The sequence below is a fragment of the Hyperolius riggenbachi genome, unplaced genomic scaffold (genome assembly GCF_040937935.1).
Source record: "Hyperolius riggenbachi isolate aHypRig1 unplaced genomic scaffold, aHypRig1.pri scaffold_186, whole genome shotgun sequence".
NCBI lineage: Eukaryota > Metazoa > Chordata > Amphibia > Anura > Hyperoliidae > Hyperolius > Hyperolius riggenbachi.
This window is the reverse complement of record NW_027152397.1, coordinates 183,131-205,062: the sequence shown is the minus strand read 5'-3', so window position 1 is coordinate 205,062 and position 21,932 is coordinate 183,131. Positions and strand designations below refer to the sequence as shown.

Here is a 21,932-nt window from a genome sequence, read left to right as displayed (position 1 = left end):
TACCCCCCAAATGCCCCAGCATTCCCCACTCAGCTTAAACCTTATAAATAATAGACACGGACTACTAGGCATTAGATTAATTTAAGGCCATAGCAGCCCCTTCTTTATTTAGCCTATTAACAATTTTTCCAAAAACAAAATAGATAACCACAACATAACCAAAAAACGATATCCACCAAGAGCTGGGGTAAAAGGGGTCCGGAGGCACCGAAACTCGAAATCCAAAGTACCCGTGTGGCATGCAGCCTTGAACCGGCCCCCAGCCGCGTAGCTCGGCTCGGGGACAGCTGCATGCCCCAAAGTCGTCTCTCTCTTGATTCCCTTTAACGCACCGGATTTGTCCCGTGACAGATCTCCTTCCCAAGGCACTGACCTCCGGAGCCCCTTTCTACCCCTCCGGCTGCAATGACAAAACAATGACATACCACACAAACACAAACAACATAAAGGGAGGGAGGGAGCTTCTTCTCCTACGCTGCTCTAACCGGAAGTGCCCGCCCCCTAACATCCGCCGCCTGCCCGGGAAAACTTGGGACTCCCTCTTCCTACGCTGCCCGCCCCCTTCCTATACTACTACCTACCAAACCATCCGCCCACCCCCAATTAACCCTGCACTAACCGGGGAGACGGCTACCCCATCATGCCCGGGCCCTCCGCACTTCTCTGGCTCCGGCTACAGGCCCTATCTGTACTCTAATTACACTCCCTGATTGATGTATACACATGCAAGATGTTTTAAAGCACTTTAGGCCTGCAATTTAGCATTCAATGTGATTTCTGCCCTTAAAACGCTGCTTTACGTCAAATCCAGATTTTCCCCGGGACTTTCGGCATGTATCCCACTCCGCCACCTGGGGGTCCAGGTGTTAGACCCCTTAAACATGTTTTCCATCACTTTTCTGGCCATCATAAGTGTTTCTAGTTTTCAAAGTTCGCCTCCCCATTGAAGTCTATTGCGGTTCGCGAAAACCGAAACCTTCCACGGAACTTCGCGAACGGGGTTCGCGAACCGAAAATCGGAGGTTCACGACATCTCTATAAATGAGTAACTCTGCACACCTGTCTCTTACACCAGCTGAAGTGCTTTGCACAGTGGACACGCAGCACACCAATGTAAAAAGCAAGAAAAACTATGTACCGGCCTTTATAAGGACTACTGGGTGAGCAGGATGCTGTAGTAACAAGAAACTTTACTGGGGACACAGAACACAGGCCTAAGTACCGCTATCCGTATCAGCAGCACAACTTTCCCTAATCTACCAAACACAGCAGCCAAATGCAGATTGTAAAATGTCTGGCGTGTTGGCGTTTTTATGGAGGGGGGGGGGGGGGGGGGGGAGTCCAAGAGGGAGGAATAGTTGATTGGCTGCCATGTGTCTGCTGACTCTGGGGTGACGGGTCAAAATTTGACTTCATTATGATGTATGGGGGCAGGTTATACACGCCATGTGTTCGCCTGCCGATGAGAACATGCATTATTCACCAGGAACGGTCTGCTGGCGAACAGCTCGGGCCATTTCTAGCCCCCCCCCCCCCTCAAGCCCCTTTAACCTCTTGTCATCCATGCAGGCTGGTATAGCTCTGCACCCTAAACTATACCAGCCCGTGTGTCATGGGGTAAAAAGTCATATTTTTTCTTTACATTTTTTTAAAAGTGATTTTCTCAAAGACTACGGGGACTTATGAACTTGCAAAAACCTTTTTGCATGAAACCAATGATTTTCTTACAGCCAGCTCTGTTTCTAGGGGCTGGTGAGGTGGGTGTCCACCTGGGGTGCAGACAGTAAGGGGGGGGGGGGGGGTTGTGCAGTGATGGAGGAGAAGCCGCGGCCACACTGGAACTCAGCCCCGGGGAGCCCTATATCTCCATCCCTCTCGCCGGGCCCCCCCTCCATGCTCTCCTCTCCGCTGCAAAGTAAGCACAGCAAGAAGCCATTAGAAACAACTCACCACCTTCCGGGCTCCAAGAGAGGTTCACTTGTTGCTGGGCTCCTCTGTCTGCAATGCCTCTTACTCTCACTACTTCCTGATTAGCGATGGCCCAAACGGTTCGCCAGTGGGCAGTTCCCAGCGAAATTCAGGCTAAGTTCACAGTGGGACGTTAAAGTCGCATGTTAAAACAGCATTTACCGCAGAATAATTTACTGCAATGAAAAATCAATACCCCGTTCACAGTGCGAACGTTGCGTTGGTGTCTAACGCTGCACGTTAAGTAAAAGTGCTGCATGCTGTGCGTTATACACATTATTAGCTGCATTGGACTGTTTGCACATGCTCAGTAATGACTAGAAGCATACTTTTTATCGCCTGTATCTTTTACTGTATCTGCTGTGTGCGACGGTAACGCTGCATTGCGACTTTTTGGGCGCGTTGCGTTGTAAGTTTGCGGTGCGACTTTAACGTCACATCAAAACGCAACGTCCCACTGTGAATCTAGGCTCAGCTGTTCGCGTCCGCTGCGGGACATGAACACATAGCACCATCGACCTGTCCCCCACACCTCATCATTAGGCTTAACATTGACCCCTCTACATCACAGTCAGCAGAGACATGGCACCCAATCAGGCTGTATTTCCCCATGGACCCCTATAAAAACGCAGCAGCGCCGGCCATGTTCTCAGTCTGCCGATGCTGCTGTATTAGTGAGAGGAAGGGAGAGGTTGCTGGAGAGATAGAGAAAGCATTAGTTAGGCTGTTAGCTTGCTCCTCGCTCAAATTTATTGCTGAAAGCACCCCAAAAAAGCCCTTTTGAGGGCTAATACTCTTCTGCTGGGTTTGTTTTTTTTGTGCGACACTGCATACAGCCCAAAATCGCAGCTGGGCCTTGTAGTTCCGCTCACAGACTATTACCAGTGCATATCTTCCAACTGTATTTGTGATTGAACTTACTATAGGATATTTCTCTGTGTGGGTGACACACTGCATAGAGCCCATACAGTCATTTGCTGGGCCTTGTAGTTCTTTAGTATCCTGTTCTATCTTTATTACAAGCCAGCACAGTACATTAGCAGTGCAGTGGATGGACGGCACCCCCCTGGTCACCCGAACCCTGGGGACCCCAACACCTTGATCAGGATGATCAAAGGAGCAAAGTTTTCTGTTGTCTGTTTTGTGTGCTGGACATCAGAAGCTCAGAGCTGCGGTCGCTCTGAGCTTCCGATAACTGTCACAAATAACAAGACACAATGGTTGCTCAGGGTGACCGCAGCCCTGAGCGTCTGCTGCCCAGCACACAAGACAGACAACAGACAGACTGACGGAATGCTTGCCAGCAAACAAGACACACTGGTTGCTCAGGGTGACCGCAGCCCTGAGCCTCTGATGTCCAGCACACAAGACAGACAACAGAAAACTTTGCTCCTTTGTCCATAGATCCCGGTTATTCCAGAACTCACCAGTGTGGCATTTTTTTGTGTCTCTGCCTTAGATTACAGCAATGCCATCTGTACTATCTGCCAACGTAAAATGAGTCATGAAAAGTCTATGGACAACTGCCTTACGAAGGCACATAATCTCCCCTCACAAACACTAATGGGATTAGCACATGGGGAAAAGCAGCACACAAACGCAAAGTCACCCTCCGCCTCCTATTCCTCCTCCTGATCCAGCATCTTCAGTCGCTGTCTGCCAATGTCTGCCAGTCACCCCCTTGCCCGTCGTCTGAACCTGGCTTGTCGAAACTGTTAGCCCGCCAGCTAGCAAGCTGGTGGACTCTGAGGCCTTCAGAAAATTTGTGGCGATTGGGACACCGCAGTGGAAGATACCAGGCCGCAATTATTGCTGCCCTTGCACCTTCAACGCCACCCTCCTCCACTCCGCTTCTCTCCTTGAGCAGTTCCTGCTCCTCTGCCCACAGCCAGATGCCCGTTTAGGAAATATTTGAGCAGAGGAAGCCAATGTCTGCCAGTCACCCCCTTGCCCGTCGTCTGAACCTGGCTTGTCGAAACTGTTAGCCCGCCAGCTAGCAAGCTGGTGGACTCTGAGGCCTTCAGAAAATTTGTGGCGATTGGGACACCGCAGTGGAAGATACCAGGCCGCAATTATTTTTCCTAAAAGCCGATACCCCAACTGTACCGTGATGTGGAAAGGCAAGTGGTGTCATCTCTGGCACACAGTGTTGGGTCAAGGGTCCTAACTGTCCCTCTTTCGGAGGGACAGTCCTTCTGTCCCTCTTTCCTCCTCATTTGACCCTCTTTCAGGACTTTGTCGCTTTCTATGTAAATATATATATTTCTCTACTAATAAAATGTGTTTGATTGACTCTAACCCTTATTCCCATCCTTTAAATTGATATATTACTAATTTTAAAATGTTACCATGAAGGAAAATGAACCAGGATAGAAAGGACCAGTGTAGTTTGATTATAAAACAAAATATTTTTCTATTAAAATATTTATGGTATGCGTGACTAGGGGGGTGATGGGGCGTGATCAGGGGTGTGGCTTAAATGTCCCTCTTTCTCATCTCAAAAAGTTGGGAGGTATGTACTTATACGGCACATTGGGTAAACCTGCTGACCGCTGGCAAGCAGGGAGTACGTGGCTGGTGACACCGCCACGGCTTGCAGGCAAGCCTGCTGCCACCTCCTTTTCTTCTCCTAAATCCTCTTCGCTCTCATCCTCCTTGGCTGAATCCTACTCTCTTGCTGCGTTTTCCTCTCAAACTGCACACTCCCAGCTCCCCAGAGCCTATTCCACATGCCAGGTACTATGGTGTCTTGCCATCTTGGACATGTCTTGCCTCAAAGCCAAGAGTCACACCGGACCAGCACTCCTGGCCACTTTGAACAAACAGGTGGATCAGTGGCTGACCCCGCACCAACTGGAGAGTGGCAAAGTGGTGTGTGACAATGGAAGCAATCTCTTGTTGGCTTTGAGTTTGGGCAGGTTGACACATGTGCCCTGCATGGCACACGTACGGAATCTTATAATCCAACAATTTGTATGTAAGTTCCCAGGTTTACAGGAGGTCCTAAAGCAGTCCAGAAAGGTGTGTGGGCATTTCAGGTGTTCCTACACAGCCATCTCCGATATTCAGTGGCAAAAGAACTTGCCAGTGAGGCTCTTGATTTGCGATAGCCCGACTTGCTGGTATTCAACGCTCCTCATGTTTGACTGCCTGCTACAACAGGACAAAGCCGTCAACGAATATCTGTACAGCTACGGTGCTAGGGCAGGCTCTGGAGCTGGGCATTTTCTTGCCGAGATACTGGACCATTCATGCTCAACGCCTGCAGGCTCATTCATTCGTTTGAGGAGGTGACAAACCTGGTGAGTCGCAGTGAAGTGTCATCAGCGACCCAATCCCATACGCTTTCTTCCTGGAGCGTGCCGTGCGTAGAGTGGTGGATCAAGCTGTAGAGAAGCGTGAACTGGAAGAGGAAGAGTTGTGGGAACCATCACCACCAGAACCAGATTTGTCATCAACGCCTGCGGCAGCACAGAGGAGGGGGGAGGAGGAGTCTGGGGAACAGGAGTCAGGAGGAAGGTGGCTTTGAGGAGGAGATAGAAGAACAACCGCAGCATGCATTGCAGGGGGCTTGTGCTGCTCACCTTTCAGATACCCGTGGCATTATTCATGGCTGGGGAGGAGGATGATAACTTCCCTGACATCAGTGAGGATGAGGAGAGGACTAGGTCGGCATCCAACCTTGTGCAGATAAGGTCTTTCATGCTGTCCAGTCTGTTGAGGGACCCCCGTATAAAAAAACTCAAGGAGAAGGACCTGTACTGCGTGGCAACGCTACTAGACCCTCAGTATAGGCACAAAGTGGCGGAGATGTTTCCAAATCACCAGAAGGCAGAAAGGATGCAGCAATTGCACAACAAACTGGCAACTATACTTTACAGTGCGTTTAAGGGTGAAGTCACAGCACAATGGAATAAAGGTGCCACTGCCAGTAATCCTCCTCCTCCCATGTCCATGCAGGCAAGGACACGACGCACCAGCGATCTCATGGTGATGTCGGACATGTGGACTTCCTTTAGTCCAACGCCTCGCCTTAGCCCTTCGGGATCCACCCTCCACCAACGCCTCAACCGGCAGGTAGCTGACTACCTGGCCTTAAGTGCGAATATAGGACATTATGAGCAGCGATGAACTCCTGGACTACTGGGTGCACAGGCTTGACCTGTGGCCTGTTATGATCGCTTCTGCAGCGTTTACTGCTGACTGCACTGGTATTGCAAACCAAGCAGTTCTAATGTCATTACATGCATTTGCTTGCATAGTTTGGTTTGCACTTAAACTAGTTGCTGATTCCATCTGCAGTCGCTCTGAAGTTTATGACAGTTTAATATGCTTTTGTGTAAACAAACATTGTCTGCTGCAGTGGAGGGGCGGTCCCTTTCCTGCAGGCTGCATATCATTGTCTGCCTTTTCCTGCTATCAGCCTGTGATTAATTACCATTCACTTGTGTGGGAATCTGCAGGTCTGCTCCCATTGGATGACCTCAGTATAAAGAACTGCTTCCTGCAATGCCTCATGGGCTATCATAGTTTCAGACTCTATCTGTTACTCTGCTCGTGCCCCACCTCGTTCCTGGTCCGTGTGGACTGCGCTGACTCCTGCGAAGGGGTCAGCGAGTCCTCCTAGTTCTGCTCTTGTTCTAGAAGTTGCTACTTGCTTGTCTTGTGTCATATATTGGTTCATCGCCAATATATACGCATACTTGCGCATTTTGTTATTTTCCTTGTATTCGTGTTACGTTAATATATCAGTGTCGCTGATATATACGTACACGAACTGTTTATTTCCTGTGTTCAGTTAGTCAGTTTTCCAGCACGTTTTGGTAGTTTGCGCGTATCGTGAACACCCGTGCTGAGCTAGTTATCCTGTTCCTGGTCCTGTTTGTGGATTGCGTTCATCTCTGCGAAGAGATAACGAATCCTTCTGAATCCTGTTCCTGGTCCTGTTTGTGGATTGCGTTCATCTCTGCGAAGAGATAGCGAATCCTTCTGAGTCCTGTTCCCTGTATTACTTCAGTCTTAGTCAGAGTTCCTGCTTATGTCATATATCGGTTCATTGCCAATATATACATATGTTAGTCAGACGTTACGAATAGTTTCATTGATAGCTGTAATTGTAATACGCTAGGAAAACATACTTATTGTATATTTATCTGTGTTACGTTCATCTATCTCGATCCTGCTATTTCCTGTCTCTCCTGTCCTGTCTTTATGAGGCACGCCATCGCCGCAACGCATTGGCTGCCTCATTCCAGTCTGTCTGGTTTTGGACGCTTGCTGTCGCTAAGTAGCCGCTAGCTAGCAAGCGTTCATTCTGTCTACTTATTCTGATCTCCTCAGTCCTGGTTTATGCGCTCAGCGCTACTTTGCGCTGAGACGTTATTACGAAAGTGTTGTTTGTGGCTGTTCGGATCTGCACCGGCTCTGTGCGCCACAATCTCCTATTGGAGTCAGTCCTCTCCTCCACTAAACTGGGGATATCCTGATCCCTTGTGCTGGTGTGTGTACCTCCTTCACGTCAGCTTATGTGTTGTATGCTGACTGTGGAGATTACACCTCCAAGCTTAACATTATGATAGCCCCATTACCAATCCCCATTGTGGGGGGGGTTCCCAGCAAAAATGACACTGTTTGTTATGGTTCCTGTTCCTTTAAGAAATTTGAGAAGCTCAATTCTGAAACAGAAAATGAGTTTTTTTCTGAATGTGCCAGGTTCCTGGCCAATCCTGAGCTCCAGGCTACTCCTGTTTCAACGTGGGCCCCCCAGCTAGTTTATGTTTTATTTAAGGGAAGATTGTTTCAGTGGGCCTACGATGTCTTGGATCATACCAATTTAAAAGAAAGACCACTGGAATTTCTAGCGTTTGTGATCCATAACTGGCTGCGCAAAACCGATTTGCCTAGCCCTTTTGATAAGCTCCTGGCAGCTTGTCAATCAGCTGCTCCTTCTACTGCCTACAAAAATAATCAGCAAGCAGATAATTGTTCTGATAACTTTTCTTCTGCTAAGGCAGCAGGGTCTAAAGCCAAACGTAAACGCTCCAAAAGAAAAGCGTTACAATTAGCGGAGTCGTTGCCCTTGACGACTGCGCATCAGATCTGTAATGAGACTCCGCCAGTAGTAGATAATGAAATTCAGTCACCATTCAGGGGAGTCAAATGGACCTATGAAACTACTAATGAACTTTCATTGCTAGCCAGGGAAAATAAAGGTTCTTGTTTAAATGAATTATCTGAATATGATTATGAAGATATATTACAGAGTATTGAACAGATCAATTTATTCGTGCAGCAAGGGAAATTTGCATACACTACAGTTCAATACTTGCTACAGGTATTGGAGATCCTTAGGAATAAGAAATCGGCCAATCACCTGCTAAATAACCCAATGTATGTTTCTGCCACTAACACATTTGCAAACTATGATCAGCTGGAATGCTCAGCTGTTAAATATGCATGGGATCCTCCATTTGAGAAAGGAGAGATGGAAGCTCTGGTCTATGAATGGAAGAAAGATGCAAGTTCATTTTGTCAGTTTTACAGTGCAAAAAGTGAATTAGTATTGAATGCATGCATTAAGTCTGCTTATAACCTAATAAAAACTGGTGTGTGTGGGTATGACTTTGTGGCTCCATTGATCGATGTGTGGAGAATGATTCTGGACGATTTTTATGCAATTCAATCAGTTGATACCAGGGAAGACACACTGTCAAGTGGAGATTGTTCCACTTCCTCAGTTCCTGAGGACTCGCCTGCTTCAGCACCTTTGGCTGATTCAGCGAGTGATTCTGAGCTCCTTTTGTGTGAAATTGAAGTTCCTGTAATTCCACCCTGTACCATGGATAACTCAGTGTTACTTCCCAGTAAGACAGAAATTACTAATACTTCCTTAATCTTGCCCTGCACAAATTTCTCAGCAGAGGACCCAGAGGTCCTGCTGACTTTCGAGTCCAGCCTAGCCAGTACTCATGACTCTTTGTTTAGTGAAACAGACACCAGAAAAATCTTGCCTGTCTCTGCAAACACTTCTGCAGAAATTACCTGTGTTAATAAAGTTCAACTCCTGTCTGATCCAGCAGATGCCAATAGATGCACTACATCAGTTTCCGAGTTCCAGCAATCCTGTCTAGTAAACTCAGAACCCCAGCATCTGAATTTTCCAATTTTACAAATGAATGGTGATTCAGATGCGCAAACATTGTGTCTTGATCTTCCTGTTTCTACACCTCGCTCTAGTTTCGTGAATAGCTCAGAGCATCTGCTATGTGAACCTGAAATCGCAGAATTATTACCTTGTTCAGAAAATTTTCCAATAAATTTGCCCTGTACCATGAATTGTGCAGTAGATCTCTCCAATGAAACTCAGGTCACAGAATCATTATGCTGTCCAGCAGGTGCTTCCATGGTTTTGCCCTGCAATATGGACTGTTCAGTGATCCTGTCCAGTGAAGCTGTGGTCGCAGAGTCTTATGCTTCACCCAGTACTTTGGATACTTTAAACCCTTTAGCAGAGGAGGCTGAAGCACTGCTTACCTCAGTTGGTGTTGCAGTAATATTCACTTGTCTAGCAGCTGTTTTGGAATTACAGTCTGCTCTAATAAAACTTGATGAATTTCTGCCCAGCGAAGCAGAAGCCATTGAAATATTGTCCTCGTCAGCAAGTGTGTTAGATACCTTGCCCTGTACACAGTCTGATTTAACCAATGTTGTTGAGTCCCTCTCCAGTGTTGTAACAGCCAAGGAACTCCAGCCCTGTCCTCTGAATGTTTCAAAAGTCTTGCCCTGTAACATGGATAATTCTGACTCGCTGGAAAAAATAATAGAAATCTCAGAATTTCAGTCCGGGTTAATGAGTGTTTCTGAAACCCAGCCCTGTATCCTGGAAAATTCTGGTTCTCTGGCCGGTGTGGCAGAAGTTCCAGAGCCCCCTTCCTGTCCAGTGAGTTACTCAGTTTTGCCTAGTTCAGTGGGGATTGCTGCAATATTGACTTGTTTTGCAGCCCTTCATGAGCTCCAGTCCAGTGTATTTGATGAGTCTCTGTCTAGTCCAGAAGAAGCTATGGGAACCCTGTCTAGTTCAGTGCATACATCAGAAGATTTGCCCTGTCTTGTAAATGCCCCTGAACATGATTTGTTAATAACCCTGCTGGAATCAGCGACATCTAAGTCTGATCCTGCAGTTTTTAGTGAGAATCCAGTAACTATGAAGTCTAGTCATGATGATTTTTTTTTGCCCAGTTCTGGTTTCGGTCCTGTCTTGACTGACTTTGAGGTTCGCAGTTCCTTGACATGCCCAGAGGTTTCTCTTGTGCCGGTGTGCCCAGATGTGCTTCGTATGCCAGACTGCCCAGATGTGTCTGTGTTAGCGTGCTCACGTGCTTCCCTAGTGGAGACATGTTCTGATGTTGCCGGTTGGCCTGCATGCCCGGAGATGGTTCTGGTCCCTAAAAGCCCTGATCTTGATGTTTGTCCTTGTGACCCTGACTCTGGAGTTGCCCTGGGTTCCATAGGGGTTCCATAGGGGTTCCATAGGGGTTCCATAGGGGTTCCATAGGGGTTCTTGCTACTTTACTACTTTTTCTGCTACTTTTGCTACTTAGGAACTTCTAGTTTAGTTGTTTGTTTTTTAGTTCGTTTACACTAGATTGGCTGCTAGACAAATAGTATTGAGGAACGGGCCTCTGAACCTCGCAAGCGCCATGCTCCTGCTACCCTGAGGATGACCTGAGGAAGACACAGGGCTACCACCAAAACGAGCGCAAGTGATCGACAGCCCCAGCCCGCCTGACAAACACCTGCCGCTGCTGCCTCGCAGCTCACCCACCCGGGAAGCCTCTCTTAAAACCAGACGTCGGAGACCTGCAGCACAGCTGGTCCGTCACAGGACACTACTGCTTCCCCCCCACAAGCGAGGATCACCGGACAACACAATCACAGCCACTCGGAGCACGATCCGGCCACTGCCCTCCATCCGCACCGCTGCCTATAGGACCTGCAGACCTCCACAGGCTGTTCCCTACCATCGCGGCCTGAGGCACTGCTTCCGCCCCGCTCTCCGCTCGCTGCCCCTGGCTGTCCTCCTCCGCTGCCCGTAGGACCTGCAGACCTCCCACATCGCAGCCTGAGGTACTAGCTTCTAGCCCGACTGTCCTCCGCTGCCACCCGCAGCTCTACAGCTGCCCATAGGGCCCGCAGACCTCCCGCAGGCTGTCCCCCACCATCGTGGCCTGAGGAATCGCTTCCACCCCGGCTGCCCTCTGCCCGCTTCTCCTACACCTACCCGCAGCAGCCAAACGAGAGCAGTCCAGCTCCTTCCCACCTCCCTGAGCGGCAGACCAAGGCCAACCAGGCACCTACAACCCACGTGGTCGGCCGCGGCCTACTCCACCACACGTGCGCAGCTGGGACCAGGACCGCACACAGCTGCACTGACTGACCATCCCTTGTCCTGCTCAAACTCCTGGGAGGCTTGCTGGTGCCACTAACTGTATGAAGGATGCTGCCTCCTCCAGAACTGTGAACTGCTAAATGGCGTGAGTAATTGCTGTTGCTTCCACTCCATGCTACATCATGTACTGGTAGAAACTGTTTCACATTGACTCCCTAACCTGTTTATGCACCTAGCATGCTCTTATAAGTTATATGTGAGAGCTTTTATATGTTAGACTAGAGCTGGTATATGTTACACAGAGATGTATTAAGTAATGCCAAATTGTTCTCACAGGACTGTTTACACTGACACCCTAGCCTGTTCAGGCACCTTAGCATGCCTTATATGTTCCTTATGATCTGCTGATGCTTCGACAGGAGATGTATGAGTACTGCCAAATGTCCCCTACACCATTGTTTTGCACCGCGCAACTTTCCGATGTCCCGTCCCAAACGCCAACCCTCCCAGCGCACCATCACCCACACCAAGGCGGAGCTCCTGGAATGGGAGCCCAAGGCCCAGGTTCTGCCCCTGTGGGACACGGTCTGGTCTCACATCAAAAAGTTGGTCCGCAGGAGCAACCACCGGCCTAGGGGGAGGAGGGCGGGCGCACAAGTAAGACTCAAAAGAAAGGGCCTGAGGTCAGCCTTACCAGCCATCCTGCTAGCGAACGTTCGCTCCCTCCCAAACAAGCTGGATGAGCTGCTTCTGCTACTTGACAGAAAACCTTCTCTAGGGAGCAACTCCCCGGTCCTCTGCTTCACCGAGACCTGGCTAAACGATAACATCCCGGACAACTCCCTCAACCTACCAGGCTTCAATCTTTTCCGCGCAGACCGCGACCACTGTCTCTCAGGGAAAAGTAAGGGCGGTGGAATCTGTTTTTACATTAACGCCGCGTGGTGCTCCAACATGACCATCCTGCACAAATGCTGCTCTCCAGATGTTGAGCTTCTACTAATCAACTGCAGGCCTCAGTACTCACCCAGGGAGTTCACCTCCTATGTCCTCGCAGGTGTTTACATCCCCCCGGATGCGGACGTCAGAAATGCCCTGCGCATACTCAGTGACACCATCTCGCTGTGGGAGACAACCCTCCCGGACTCCCTCTTTATCATCCTAGGTGATTTCAACAGAGCAAACCTTCGCCAGGAGCTGCCTCGGTACAAACAACACATCACCTGCCCCACCAGGAACCAAAATACCCTGGACCACTGTTATACAGTCCTCAAAGACGCATACAAGGCTAATCGCCGAGCTGCACTTGGTAACTCTGACCACTGCCTAATCCACCTGATCCCCACTTACAGGAGGCACCTTGAAACCTCAAAGCCGACTGTTAGGTCTGTTAAGAAGTGGACAGAAGAGGCTAAGGGACAACTTCAAGCCTGCTTCGACAGCACGGACTGGTCAGCCCTGGAGGCTCCCTGCCTAGACGAGTGGACAGAGAACATCACCGCTTATATCAGCTTCTGTGAGGAGACTTGCATCCCAATGAAGACCGTCAAAATCTTCCCAAACGATAAACCCTGGTTCAACGGTAGGCTGCGGAGACTCAGGAAAATCAAGGAGGAAGCACACAAATCCGGAACCCCACAGGAGTTCAGGGTGGCCAGGAACACCCTGAACCGTGAGCTGAAGGTGGCAAAGAGAGAATACTCTAACAAGCTGAGTCTGAACCTTCAGTCCAACAACCCACGGGACGTCTGGAAAGGCCTCAGAGCAGCCACTAACTTCAAGCCCCCTCCTCAACACATACTTCCTAGCTTTGCGCTAGCTGAAGAGCTCAACAAATTCTATTGCAGGTTTGAGCAACAACCCACCCATCCTGTGGACCTAGCACTCACCTCTTCACCAAGGGAGTCTACTCCCACTTCATCTTCCCATACTGCTAGTGCCCCCCTGGCACTGAGGATAGTCCAGGAGGCCGATGTCCTACGACACCTCCGGAAGCTCAACACCAGGAAAGCTTCAGGCCCGGACGGCATATCTCCAACCTGCCTGAAAACATGCGCAAGCCAACTAGCCCCAATCCTCACCTCCATCTTCAGCAAATCCCTGACGCTAGGCAAGGTTCCCTCCTGCTTCAAAAAATCTGACATCATCCCAGTCCCCAAGAAACCAGGAGCCACTGATCTAAATAACTACAGACCTGTTGCTCTAACTCCAGTCATCATGAAGACCTTCGAAAGACTGGTTCTCACCTACCTGAAGGGACACACAGCCACCTTAATGGATCCCCTGCAATTCGCTTACAGGGCCAACCGGTCCGTGGAGGATGCCATTAATATCAGTCTAGCACACATCATGGCTCATCTGGATAAATCCAACACCTATGCTAGGATCCTGCTCCTGGACTTCAGTTCCGCTTTTAACACCATCTGTCCGAACATTCTGCATGACAACCTGGCACGACTTGGTGTGGACCTCTCTCTTTGCACCTGGATCAAGGACTTCCTCATGAACAGGACACAACTAGTGAGAATCGGCGGCTGCTCCTCTGGAGTCAGAACTACCAACACGGGGGCCCCGCAAGGGTGTGTGCTGTCCCCAATTCTTTTTTCCCTGTACACAAACAGCTGTACATCATCCGCTGATTCTGTCAAGGTCATCAAGTTTGCGGATGATACCACCATCCTAGGTCTCATCGGAGAAGACAGGGAGCTTGTATATCGTAGCGAGATCGATCGGATCCTCAGGTGGTGCACGGACAACAAACTGGTACTAAATACAGCAAAAACGGTGGAACTGATTGTGGACTTCAGAAGGAATGCCCCATCTCCCCGCCCAGTCTACATCGAGGGCACTGAGGTCTCCAGAGTACACAGCGCACGCTTCCTTGGCACCACCATCACTGAGAACTTAAGGTGGGATGTGAACACCTCCGTAACTCAAAAAAAAGCCCAGCAGAGACTGTTCTTCCTGAGGCAGCTGAGGAAGTTTGGAATGTCGCGGGAGCTAATGACTAGCTTCTACACGGCCACCATTGAGTCTGTCCTCTGCTCCTCCATCATTGTCTGGTACTCGGGGGCAAACACAAAAGACAAGCACAAACTTCAGAGGGTAATCAGCACTGCTGAGAAGATCATCGGGTCACCTCTGCCTCCCCTTGACCTCCTCCACACATCCAGAATGAGGTCCAGGGCCAACAGGATTACTGACGACAAATCCCACCCTGGCAGTCGCTTCTTCGACCCCCTGCCCTCAGGCCGCCGCTACAGAACCATCCCCACCAAAACCACCAGGCACAGGAACACCTTTTTCCCCCAGGCAGTTCTCCTACTCAACGAATGAGAGTAAGAGTGCATGCCTGTGGTCCATACGGTTCCACTGTTCCACGTGTTACAATCGTATCACACTACTCTTACACAATGGGGCTGTTCATCCACACTATGTTTTTGTTATGTTTTTGTTATTGTTATTATCAATGCTGTTCTATTGTCGTTGTTAACTTTTGTATTACTACTTTGTATTCCTATATTGTCGCTGTTATATTGTTGCATTCCTATGTAGCTACTACTGATGCTGTCAACACGCACTACCATCCATGTCTGCCATGTGTCCACAAATAATTCCGGGTGCAGCACTTGTTGCACTTGGCGAATAAAGCTGATTCTGATTCTGATTCTGATTCTGATTCTGATAGTTCTCCATGTGAGCCTAAGGGGCGTTCTGACCTGTGGGGATCTCTTTGGAGCTTCCAAGTGTTCTGGGAGATCTCTGAGGAAACTTGTCCTGGTACCTTGGACTGGTTCAACGGTGGGTTTTGTGTTGGTAGGGACAGTTCCGGTGGGCATTGCAAAGGCTTTGGCGTTTTTGGACAGTCCTTGGAAGGCGGTGGGTATCGCGCAGAGAGTTTCTTGGGGTTGTTTTCTGGAAGTCGTGGTTCTGATGGGTGTCACACTGAGGCTTGTAGTGCTGACGGGCATGGTTCGGTAGGTTCTGGTTCCAATTGGTCTAGTTTTGGTGAGACTGATTCGGGAATTTGGTTTTGTCGGACGGATCCGACCTTCATGAATTTTCAGTCAGATCAGTTTGCTGGATTTCCCACTTCTGATTTTTTGGTTTGGGTGGTTCAGGAGAAATATGTCAGTTTTCATAGGCGTCCAGAGGCCGCGTTTAAGGGAGGGGGTACTGTTATGATCGCTTCTGCAGCGTTTACTGCTGACTGCACTGGTATTGCAAACCAAGCAGTTCTAATGTCATTACATGCATTTGCTTGCATAGTTTGGTTTGCACTTAAACTAGTTGCTGATTCCATCTGCAGTCGCTCTGAAGTTTATGACAGTTTAATATGCTTTTGTGTAAACAAACATTGTCTGCTGCAGTGGAGGGGCGGTCCCTTTCCTGCAGGCTGCATATCATTGTCTGCCTTTTCCTGCTATCAGCCTGTGATTAATTACCATTCACTTGTGTGGGAATCTGCAGGTCTGCTCCCATTGGATGACCTCAGTATAAAGAACTGCTTCCTGCAATGCCTCATGGGCTATCATAGTTTCAGACTCTATCTGTTACTCTGCTCGTGCCCCACCTCGTTCCTGGTCCGTGTGGACTGCGCTGACTCCTGCGAAGGGGTCAGCGAGTCCTCCTAGTTCTGCTCTTGTTCTAGAAGTTGCTACTTGCTTGTCTTGTGTCATATATTGGTTCATCGCCAATATATACGCATACTTGCGCATTTTGTTATTTTCCTTGTATTCGTGTTACGTTAATATATCAGTGTCGCTGATATATACGTACACGAACTGTTTATTTCCTGTGTTCAGTTAGTCAGTTTTCCAGCACGTTTTGGTAGTTTGCGCGTATCGTGAACACCCGTGCTGAGCTAGTTATCCTGTTCCTGGTCCTGTTTGTGGATTGCGTTCATCTCTGCGAAGAGATAACGAATCCTTCTGAATCCTGTTCCTGGTCCTGTTTGTGGATTGCGTTCATCTCTGCGAAGAGATAGCGAATCCTTCTGAGTCCTGTTCCCTGTATTACTTCAGTCTTAGTCAGAGTTCCTGCTTATGTCATATATCGGTTCATTGCCAATATATACATATGTTAGTCAGACGTTACGAATAGTTTCATTGATAGCTGTAATTGTAATACGCTAGGAAAACATACTTATTGTATATTTATCTGTGTTACGTTCATCTATCTCGATCCTGCTATTTCCTGTCTCTCCTGTCCTGTCTTTGTGAGGCACGCCATCGCCGCAACGCATTGGCTGCCTCATTCCAGTCTGTCTGGTTTTGGACGCTTGCTGTCGCTAAGTAGCCGCTAGCTAGCAAGCGTTCATTCTGTCTACTTATTCTGATCTCCTCAGTCCTGGTTTATGCGCTCAGCGCTACTTTGCGCTGAGACGTTATTACGAAAGTGTTGTTTGTGGCTGTTCGGATCTGCACCGGCTCTGTGCGCCACAATCTCCTATTGGAGTCAGTCCTCTCCTCCACTAAACTGGGGATATCCTGATCCCTTGTGCTGGTGTGTGTACCTCCTTCACGTCAGCTTATGTGTTGTATGCTGACTGTGGAGATTACACCTCCAAGCTTAACATGGCCAGAGCTGTCACAATTTGCCATCCAACTTCTCTCTTGCCCCGCCTCAAGCGTCCTGTCAGAAAGGACCTTCAGCGCAGCAGGAGGCATTGTCACTGACAAGAGAAGTCGCCTAGGTCAAAAAAGTGTTCAGTACCTCACTTTTATCAAAATGAATGAGGCTTGGATTCCGGAGGGCTACAAGGTAGGCACTAGTCTGTTTTTAAGTAGCGCTGCTCATTTCCTTGCTATGTACTGGGGGGGCTCAGCGCATCTCTGATGGAGCCCATTCGGAGGCGGCCTGGTGTTGCGCTGATCCACCTTTTTGCGCAATTTTCAATTTTCGATTTTATTTGATTAGCCACACCCAGGCTATGCATATACATAGGTTAGGATTTAGTTAGTGTTAGGCCCCTCCCATGGAGAATTGACTTCTTCGCAGTGGGAGGGACGAGTACTTAATAGGTTGCATGCAAGCTGTTAATGGAAACCAACATCCTCCTCTAGTGGTAGACAGGTCATGTGTATGCTCGGTGTGTATTCGACCCCACAAGTGGGGCTTGCACTCTTTTGCAGGTAGGCACTAGTCTGTTTTTTAAGTAGCGCTGCTCATTTCCTTGCTAAGTGCATCCTGATTGGCTGACTAACACCTGCTGACCACTTAAATGTAGCTGCATGCATGTACTGCTGTGTTCTATTGCTTGTGTGTGTTGAGTGTATCCCACCTTGCCTTGCCCCCCTCCAAGTGTTGGACCCCTTGAAACAACTTTTGCATCACTTTTGAGGTAAGAAATAGTCCCTGTATGTTCTAAAATTCACCTGCCCATTGAAGTCTATGGCGGTTCCCTCGTTTTGCGTGAACTCAAACTTTTGCGGAAGTTCGCGTTCACGAACCCAAAATCTGATGTTCGGGCCCTCTCTATTGCTGATTAGCAGGAAGTAGTGAGAGTAACAGGCACTGCAGACAGGGGAGCCCAGCAGCAAGCGAACTTTGCTTGGAGCCCAGAAGGAGGCGAGTTGTTTCTACAGGCTTCCTGCTGCGCTTACTAATGCAGGGGGGGGGGGGGAGCATGAAGGGGGCCCCAGGGACAGGGAGGGAAGGAGAATTATGGCACCCCACCACACGACTGAGTTCCAGTGTGGCCGCGGCTCCCCCCTCCATCACCTATACTGGGGGCACCTAAGCCTGGCTACCAGAGCCAGCACCCAAGGCTGAGACACCAAAGGGCGCCCCTCTATCCCTCCCACCCCAGCCTCCACACGCTGATTGCTATTAGACTAAGAGGCGCCCCAGGGCCCCCAACACCTTAATCTCTAGTTATCTGGCTTGCAGTCACTGATATTTATCCCCTTTTCTTATTTCTCTCTGCTTCAAACATAATAGGGGAATGATAGCTGGGGGCACTTGTGCCTGGCTAACCTATACTGGGGTCATCTATGCCGAGCTAGCCTATACTGGAGGCATCTATGCCGAGCTAGCCTATACTGGAGGCATCTATGCCGAGCTAGCCTATACTGGGGACACATATGCCTGGCTAGCCTATACTGGGGGCATATATGCCTGGCTACCTACACTGGGGGCACTTGTGCCTGGCTAACCTATACTGGGGGCATCTATGCCAAGCTAGCCTATACCGGGGGCACCTACACCTGGCTACCTATACTGAAGGCACCTTACCTGGCTACCAGTACTTGGGGACTAAATACTGCATCGCAAATAACGTTTGCGAGTCCGGGGGGGGTCACATGGTTTTTACACCCTCCGCCCTGTGTGTAATTTTGAAGCCTAGAAACTGCCCTGCTTACAGCCTTGTGAATATATATGTGCATAAAACCAACCCTTTTCTTATGGGCTCATGAAAATTTGGTTGTATAAAGCCAAATTATTTTCATGGTCTTTTTCATCTCATGTCGAATTCAGACTGTAAATTTTGCAAACATTTTGGCATACACAAATTTGCCATTATGGTGACGAGCGCATTTGCAAAATGTATCTCATTACTCTACTCCGTGTACCCCCAATATTACAGATCTTACCCAGTACGGGCGAAGTTGGCCCAATACTTCATGACCGCCTTGCTAAGTACCGCCTCCTCTTCATTACTTTCACCTGGCGGAGAGATCAAAAGAAATTTGTAAAGAATCTGAAGGCAGAACCACCAACAATACAAGTAAAACTAGTGGGCCCCTAAGGGCATATTGGGGGTTCTAATCTTTAGCAAACACTGACTAAAGGGGCTTATACACAGGTCGATTTCAGCGATTTATTCCATCAAATCGATCAGCCGCAATTCGATGCACGATCAAACAGCCAAAAGATTGATTGGTGGCCGATTTCGTTCGATTTGATCTGACAGGATGGAAAATATAGGTTGATCTGCTGCTGGCATTGGATCTAATGGTGCAATAATGCATTTAGATCAATTTTCAATAGATTCAATTTCATTCAGAAATCTATTGGAAATCTGTTCCTAGTGTGTGGCAGATCTATATGTGTATGGCCACCTTATAGGAGTTATCAGGCAAAAAATAAATAAAGCTTTACTCACCTGGGGTTTTCTCCGGCCCCTTGCAGCCGACTGTCCCAAACCTACCGCTCCGCTCTCCACCGCTGTCCCGGTCTCCGTGCACGGTGCAGAGCCAGACCCCGAGGTCGTCCTCACTGCTCCTGCATGAACCGCTACTGTCAATTAAGCCCATGTTGTACGTGGCTTACTGCACAGGCGGAGAGGTCAGTGTGGGACAGTCGGCTGCAAGGGGCTGGAGAAAGCCCCAGGAGAGTAAAGTTTTTTATTTTTTTTTATATTTTGCCTGATGATTCCTTTAACCCTCCTGGCGGTTTAAAAAAATCCGCCAGGGGGCAGCAAAGTAGTGTTTTAAAAAAAAAAAATTTTTTCATGTAGCGGCATCCCCCCAGCCCCTCCGATCGCCGCCGGCGATCGGAGATCAGGAGATCCCATTCAAAGAACGGGATCTCCTGGAAGGCTTCCCCCGTCGCCATGGCGACGGGCGGGATGACGTCACCGACGTCATCGACGTCGTGACGTCAAAGGGGACTCCCATCCACCCCACAGCGCTGCCTGGCACTGATTGGCCAGGCAGCGCACAGGGTCTGGGGGGGGGGTGGGTGGCGGCCGCGGCGCAAGGAATAGCGGTGGATCGGCGGGTAGCGGCGGCGATCGGATGCTACACGCAGCTAGCAAAGTGCTAGCTGCGTGTAGCAAAAAAAAAATTATGCAAATCGGCCCAGCGGGGCCTGAGCGGTGCCTCCCGGCGGCATAGCCCGTGCTCGGCACGGGCTTACTGCCAGGGAGGTTAAAGAAGAACTCCAGTGAAAATAATGTACTAAAAAAAGTGCTTCATTTTTACAATTATGTATACATTTATTACATGGTGACATTTTTACTGTTGGCAGATGATGTAGCTGCTGCATGCTTTTCTAGCAGTTGGAAACAGCTGTAAACAGCTATTTCCCACAATGCAGTAAGGTTTACAGACAGGAAACTGCCAGGATTACGTACTCAGAATTTCTTTGTGGGAGGGGTTTCACCACAATACCAGTCATACAGCGCCCCCTGATGGTCCATTTGCGAAAAGGAATAGATTTCTCATGTAAAAGGGGGTATCAGCTGCTGATTGGGATAAAGTTCAATTCTTGGTCTGAGTTTCTCTTTAAAGGGAAGGTCCAAGCAAAAAAAAAAATGACTTTCACTTACCTGGGGCTTCTACCAGCCCCATGCAGCCATCCTGTGCCCTCGCAGTCACTCACTGCTGCTCCAGTCCCCCGCTGGCAGCTTTCTGACCTCGGAGGTCAGGGCCGAATTGCGTACATTTTTACACTTTCCCGCTAGTGCAGGAAAATTAACACATACATTTTTACGCGTTAGTGGTGCAACGCGTACATTTTTGTTCCTGCACTAGCTGGAATGCGTAAAAATGTATGCAATGTGGCCCTGACCTCCGAGGTCAGAAAGCTGCAAGCAGGGGACTGGAGCCGCAGTGAGTGACTATGAGGGCACAGGATGGCTACATGGGGCTGGTAGAAGCCCCAGGTAAGTGAAACTAATTTTTTTTTTTTTGCTTGGACCTTCCCTTTAAGTCTCACTAATAGTGTAAATGCAAAACTTTGGATGTTTGTTAATGACGCAGCAATGGCTGTATGGATTTGAATGACATTTGGCACACACAGTACATTACCTGGAATAACATACAGGATACTTTTTATCCCCATAACCAAAAAGTGGGCGGAGACAAATTTCACTGGGAAAATGTAAACTGCAGCCCTTCTTCACGGTTAATGGCAGGGTTCTCAAACTTTGCACAATTGGTGACTGGGATTAATATTCAGAAAAGTGGGTGGAGCCTACAAAAGCCAATCAAAATTCACCTATTGATTATCAAGGGAAATATTTCATTGCTGCAATTCTTGCACGGTTTAACGGCACAAGCCTCAAACCTGCTACAGTTGGTCATTGGGTGACTGGGGTTCAAATTCAAAAAAGAGGGTGGAGCCACAGCCAATCAGATTTGTCTCATTTCAATGCAAATTATTGATGTCAAAGACCGAAAAGCTCACAAACGAGATCATTGAGTAATTGTGTGTTAGAGTTAAAAAAGTGGGCGGAGCCAACACCAGCCAAATACATACCTAACCCGGGCAACGCCGGGTCATCAGTGGGCTGAGCCAACACCAGCCAAATACATACCCGGGCAACGCCGGGTCATCAGTGGGCTGAGCCAACACCAGCCAAATACATACCCGGGCAACGCTGGGCAATCAGCTATTAATCTATAAATGAATATTGTAAAAAATGAGCTATTTTATTAATGATGTTATTTTCACTACAGTTCCTCTTTAGTATGAGTGGCACCACCAGGGGAGGGGTCTGTGAGAGAGCAGGTGTGGTGTGGTTTTAAAAGGAACTCCAGCCTAAATAAACATACTGTCATTAAAGAGAGTCTGAAGCGAGAATAAATCTCGCTTCAGACCTCATAGATAGCAGGGGCATGTGTGCCCC

General features: G+C 48.7%; 1 protein-coding gene across 3 annotated transcripts in view; it reads right to left on the bottom strand.

The window, feature by feature from the left end:
• LOC137543725 (cocaine esterase-like) overlaps positions 1-21,932 on the bottom strand; it is a 229,253-nt gene that overhangs the window by 25,884 nt on the left and 181,437 nt on the right. For all 3 annotated transcript variants that reach the window (XM_068264854.1, XM_068264856.1, XM_068264855.1), the window contains one exon: positions 18,952-19,024. In XM_068264854.1, the coding sequence (XP_068120955.1) occupies positions 18,952-19,024 (73 nt within the window). The remainder of the gene's footprint in view (positions 1-18,951; positions 19,025-21,932) is intronic.